Consider the following 6,235-nt stretch of genomic DNA (forward strand, 5'->3'; position numbering starts at 1 on the left):
AGGTAATCATTCTACAGTGACGATAAGGAATTACTGAAAAATTGCTATTGCGTATTCTGAACACATCCTAAGCATTATTATACTGGCGTCAGAAAACCTAATGGTCATAGCTTACGTCATTTGCACCATTATTTTATAAACAAACCTTGCTAAAGCAAAATATATTAGACAATCGAATAAGTATATTTGATAACGGCGTCCCAATAAGATACGTTGTTTAAAATGTCGTGGTACATTTTAATAATTATATTATCTGTAATATGTACATCAGACTGTAGGAATTATACCAAAGGTTTTATAAAACAGGATTATTCTAATATAGATACAAAGAATGTGACCAATAGTACAAGTTACGTTTCTTTGAGAAGCAAGAGCGACTTGATTTTGTGTCCGTATTTTAAAGAAACCAAGTTATATATAGAGAAAATGGTGGATGTATGGCAGACGGTAATACATACGGCCAAGGATGAAGTACCATGCTTTAAAATTCAAATACGAAAAGTGGGAAAATCGGTGAGTTTCAAAATTTTATGAAAATTTAAAACATAATTCGTGTATTCGTTGAAAAGGTTTTGATTGAAGGTCCCTGTTTCGTAGAATTGATAATGTCATAAAATTCTGCTAATCGTTATGAACCAATTCTTAGGGCCCTTCAAGGAAAGAGCGTAGGAGTCGCGAGGCCTCAGGCATTAAATGTCCATGGACAGCGGTATCACTTAACAACAGGTGAGCCTCCTGCCCGTTTGTTGTTCTATAAAACAATATAAAAAGAACGATAAACCTATATGTCAATGTTAAATTTATGCATTTGTAGCATGCGTAGGAAAACACAAACTTTCGCAAAGTTATGAGGTTAAATTTTGGCTTAGCGTGATGAGGTTCCATAACAGGGCAGAATCATTGCATAATTTTCATTAATATTTTTTCATGGGCATATAAAACAGAAAACTATAACTATACAAAAATTTTAATAGCATTGTAGTAGTGTGATTTTAATGCTTATAAAGAGTGTTTTAACTGCAGGAAAGAAAATCGAACAAGGCTCGTTATGGTACAATAGTAGGTGGCAATGTCCTGTGGGAAAATTGTACGTTAGAGATTAGGACTCCAAGCAGTAAGGTTTTTAAAAGACGACACTTTCTTCAACGAACCATGTACAATGGTGTTTTCAAAAATATTATTATCGAAATAGGTAAGTTATATGTTACATATTAATTGATTCTACTTATAAAATTTGTATAATTCAATTTGGATATACTGCGCCGGCTTTCCTATGTAGATTATAATAACATTATTTTCATATTCATATTGTTTAATGTATTAAGTGATATCCTACGTCCATAACTATTGGTACGATACTCGTTTGGGTGTTTCAGAAAGGACTGATATTTTTGTGGTGATACTAACAGCTATTATATTCCGTCTGTGTTTATTGAATTTCATAAATATATGAACAGTGTTGGCCCGGTGGATTCAGCGTGCAAATCTCATCCCTGAGGTCATAGATTCGAACCAAAGGAACTTTCCTTTGGTTCAAATCAAAAAGTCTGTTTATAATTAACATTCGCTTAAGGAAACCGGTCTTATAGACAGATAAATGCCTTAAAGGCAAAAGTCACTAAAGGCTGATCACGTTAAAAAAACAAATGAACACGAAATAGAGAAATCTGAGACGCAAACCTAAAAGCTAGTTTTCTAATTTTTTATAAGCTTGCCTTGTACTCAGCCAGTTTGTGTGGGAAGTGAAAGTTTACATAAATCCGCCCTAAATTATCGCTTACTGTTTATAACGTATAAAGAAACGGTTGTCTGTAAAGTCGGTTTACTGACGATAGTTGAACGTGACAACTTCATATGAGAATACTGATGGAATGGTTGCGTTTTCGTAAGGAAATTTAAACTTTATTTGTTTGATAGATATTTTGTATGGATATAGAGAAGTAGGTAAATGGAAATCACAATTGAATTGATCAAGTTAAATTTATTTGTACGCATAAATACAATTATGTCAATTTTTTTTCTTCGCTCACTCAAGTAGTGGAGAGACAGATGTCGAACGCTACCTTGTGATTGTGCCTCGTTGTCGCTCGTTCGAACGCCTCAGAGTGAGGTAACGCTGCATGCGTCATATTTTTTCGAGCGAGCAGCCGGCTCCATCGATTTATAAGACGTTGTCACGTCAAAAACCCACTTAACAAACACTTCACAGAATTTCCCTCAAGCCCTATTTCCACTTACATGGAGTTAAAACCTCTCGTTTTTTTGATTAATACATATTGAGAATATTTTTTATTTCTCACATCTAATGTGAATGAAAATGTGAAAAAGTAGTAATTTAAATTAATATCAGACTTTAAGCGATTCCAAATACCAACTATACGTCTAGAAATGCGTGTATATCTCATATATATCAGTTTTTTATTTAGATTTTTGTGAAAATCAAACTACCTTAAATAACGAGTCAGTTATGGACGAGCTGATACGGGTGGAATTGTACCTTTGCCTCGAGTGTGAACGCAGAACAATCGGGGCAATGCCGTCTGGCCCACACGACTGATGGATGTTCAAGGAAGTTAAAACTTAACGGATAGCATGTTGCTGGTATACTTTTTCAAGCATCGAAGTATTACAATGTCATCCAGTAGAATTGGACGCGAAGAGGCAGCGATAAATGTCGGCTTTCTGATTTGCATTATGAGTCATCCAGTTATCCTCCCTATTCAGGGGTGGACAAAAATACCTTTGACGGATTTGGCAATAAACAGCTGAAGTCCCCGAAGGTAGGTGGGCCGATCTCCCGCCAAATCTGGCAATGTTGATTACATGCGCTTACAATCTCCTTTTTTAAGGTAGGCATAGTCAATAAAGGCATAGCCAACGTGATCCTTGATACGAGTGCAGACCCAGCCGGCATACTGAGTGTTAAAGTCTACAAGTATCACGATTTTAGCGGAGAGGCTTTTGACCTTTTCGAGCAGCCCGAGCCCCTCGGGTAGTCTTTGTTTAAACTGCACTTTCTTCCCTTTGAGGGGGAAGAGGATGGGCTCTTGGATTCTCACTGAGGAGTCTCACTTAAGATTTAGGAGACAAAACCTGCTGAATTTCCATAACTCTAATGGCTACAAATATCATTAAGCGTCGGGAGCTAGAATTTATCCTACTACTACTCCACGCCCAGAAAATTGGTAAAGGCACGTGTCACGGCAAATAATTAATTTTGACACGAGGATCTTCACAGACCTTAAGTCAAGCTAAAGAAACAACTTTCGGCCCTGAAACTTTACTATACAATATACGGATAGTATGATTTCCATCAAATAGTACACATGAAAAAATTACGGCCCCATAGGTCTTGTCGCTGGCATCACAATAAAAGGTCTTCCATGCTTTAATAACAGGAGCAATCTCATCCCAGTCCTGTTTTAAAAGCCAAAGATCCTTTATTAGAAGTTTTACGTATAGTATAAAAGGTGCGGCTAAACCTAGAACGTACCATAGACGGGCAATGATAGAAAGCATATAACACTTGGTTGCTGTAACATCAGTTGAGTTGCTTATTTCGAACGAAAAGGTATCTGATTTTGAGTCCTATATCACACCTAATACTTTATGATACTCATTTGAGTCAAAATGAACTGCTTGCAAATGATTGGAGGGTAAAGAAAAAAGTAACTTTTTAATACATTTTTTCTTTTCCACTGAGAAAACGATGTCTATTAAAAAGAAAAAAGCAACCACGAAGTGTTTACAAAAAAAAAATCATAGAAGTTTTGTATGATTCATATGATTCATGCAAATATTTCTAAGAAGCTACTAATTTGTTTCAATATCAGATTTAATGATTTGATTCAATGAGTTAGTTAGGTTTAATTTCATTTCATCTCATTAAATATCATTTTCATTTCATAACAATAAAAACATTCTACTGAAGACCTGGCTGTATAGGCATAGTTCCCTTTGCCTACCCAGAATGGGTGAAGAAAACAAAAAAAAACTCTGCTTTTATTATTTTACGGTTGGCGCCATTTTCCAAAACTGTTTTTGCTAGTAAGTAGTTGTTTGTTGCACAAAATGAGTAATTTCCACACACATCACAACCGGAACTAAGTATAATTGCACAAAATGCTTTGGAGAACATTTTACCGGATTGTATTTTTTGTATTGTTTTTGAATGTAACTTTAATTTTGGATGATCTTATTTCTCCTCAACTGTAATACTTTTAATTTCCTGTATCTTACCCTGTATGGTTGCGAACAGGTTCTCAAAGGACTCCATGTTTGAAAAGAAGGAATCAATTGATTTATGCTTCATTTGATCAATATTTAATTGAGATACTAAGTCATTAAACTTAATTAAGAAACTGTTTACATTGTCTTCCTTACAAACGTGGTTTAACATCAGATCGTTTAATAATTGAATCTTAGAAAAATACGAATTTTGCTGTGCTTGCTATAATAGTATGGAACTTGGATTGGACAGAATGTGGACGGCCTTTGTTCTAGTTGTTTTATTTACATTATCCACAAATAATTATTTCAAAATTAACTTAAAAAAATATAAAACAAAGGCCAACTTTCTGATATCGTATTAATTTCACGGCCACTAAAACAGCACTTGCCAAGATTATGACAACTAAAGTCACAATGCACAAAGGCATTTCACCGTAAATTTTCAGCTCGCGACTTCTCATAACTCAGCTTGATATTATGCTCCAAATTTTACGTTTGAAATAAGCTTTGCTATTTTGTTCTTGTACACTTTTATCTGGTGCGATGTGAAATACGGTTAAAACTTGTGGTCTGGTCTATGCTTACTCTATATAGGTGATCAGCCTACTGCGCCTGACCCACACTGTCGACTTTTTGAGTCTACAGCAAGGCGGTTTCGTCACGATGTTTTCCTTCACAGTTCCCGCTAATGATAGGTGAATAGAAAGAAAGTTTATTGGTGCACCGGGGATAGAACCTACGACCTCAGTGATAACTCTACACTAGTTAACTTTCTCAACCTCGATTTATGTATTTACATATATTTAAATCGAAGTACACAATACAATGTGCAAATCAGTTTTAGTGATAAATGAAGTCAGACTTTCTTACATATGTACTCCACTGGCTCTGCGATCCAAAAAGTGTCTTGGCCTCCATAATAACAATTCATCTCCTCAAGTCATTCGCCACTTAGTTGATCCAACAGTATCTAAACATGCCGAAAAAAAATAGTAGGCAGTCCAACATTATATGCGAATACAGGGCTCAACGATTACGTTGGCTGGAGCACCTTGAGCGCATGAGCCACACTTTATTCAACCTGTATAGTGTATAAAATCAGAAATTAACTTTGTTTCAGGTGCAACAAAAAAAATTGTAAATGAAAATCCAGATCAATGGTTCCTACGAAAGAACTTGTTGATAATGAGAGATTGTTTTAATGGCGATATCGTTATTTTTGCTAGGGTACCATATAAGCCAAGTAGAAAACTGCTAGAGGATACATTGAAGGTTTACAAGAAGAATGGTTCATGGACTTGCAATCGTACTTTCAAGCCAATAAGGGAAAAGCGATAAATTAAGCAGGAATTAACCTCAGTGCCTGGAGAATGTTACTGTGACAAGGTTGGCTATCCGTCTGTCTTAGTTCATTTACAATACATATTATTAGATAAGTATCTAGTTATATACTTTTAATCGGGTATAACATATTAAAAATATACATGTATTATATTAGTGCATATGCAACGCCAAGGCGCTTTTATAAAAAAATGTTAATAAATTGTAATACTTTTTCTACCAAGTATTGTTTATGTGTAATGTATCGTACGAGTTGATCTGTTCACACAAAATATAACTGACTGGTTATAAAACCATTATTGTAGACTTGGTTTATAACTTAGTATTGACAGTTTTGAATTTGTATAAATAATGTCTTTTCAAATATACCTCACACATACATCTTTGTTTCAATTTATTAATATCTAACTAAAAGTACAGAAAACACCAAAAACACATTATGGGCTTTAACCTTGGTCCCGGAAGATCTTCACCGCAATACTAATTTAAATTCCTTTTAAGTTAAAGAGTTAAAAAAATGCAATTAATACTAAAAAACGAAAAATTACAAATTACAAAAAATTCATGACGCTCCCTTGTCCAGATGACACACTCAGCCAGCGCCACTGTGGTGGCACAATGGATGCACCTCCCAATTAAAGCCTTGTCAGGCCTAATCAGACTT

General features: G+C 35.0%; 1 protein-coding gene across 1 annotated transcript; it reads left to right on the plus strand.

Annotated features, from left to right (window-relative positions):
• Window positions 1-207: 207 nt before the first annotated feature.
• On the plus strand, window positions 208-5,950 carry LOC123708616. Its single transcript, XM_045659410.1, has 3 exons — window positions 208-513; window positions 1,024-1,192; window positions 5,351-5,950. Exons 1-3 carry the CDS (start codon window positions 223-225, stop codon window positions 5,566-5,568), a joined length of 678 nt encoding a protein of 225 aa, XP_045515366.1. The 5' UTR covers window positions 208-222; the 3' UTR covers window positions 5,569-5,950.
• The last annotated feature ends 285 nt before the right edge of the window (window positions 5,951-6,235 follow it).

The sequence above is a fragment of the Pieris brassicae genome, chromosome 4 (assembly GCF_905147105.1).
Source record: "Pieris brassicae chromosome 4, ilPieBrab1.1, whole genome shotgun sequence".
Lineage (NCBI taxonomy): Eukaryota > Metazoa > Arthropoda > Insecta > Lepidoptera > Pieridae > Pieris > Pieris brassicae.

Excerpts from the sequence above, each read along its gene's own strand:
- LOC123708616 (XM_045659410.1), top strand. The coding sequence starts at position 223 with ATGTCGTGGTACATTTTAATAATTATATTATCTGTAATATGTACATCA. Across the intron at positions 514-1,023 it reads TACGAAAAGTGGGAAAATCG|GAAAGAAAATCGAACAAGGC; the intron begins GTGAGTTTCAAA and ends TTTTAACTGCAG. Across the intron at positions 1,193-5,350 it reads AAATATTATTATCGAAATAG|GTGCAACAAAAAAAATTGTA; the intron begins GTAAGTTATATG and ends ACTTTGTTTCAG.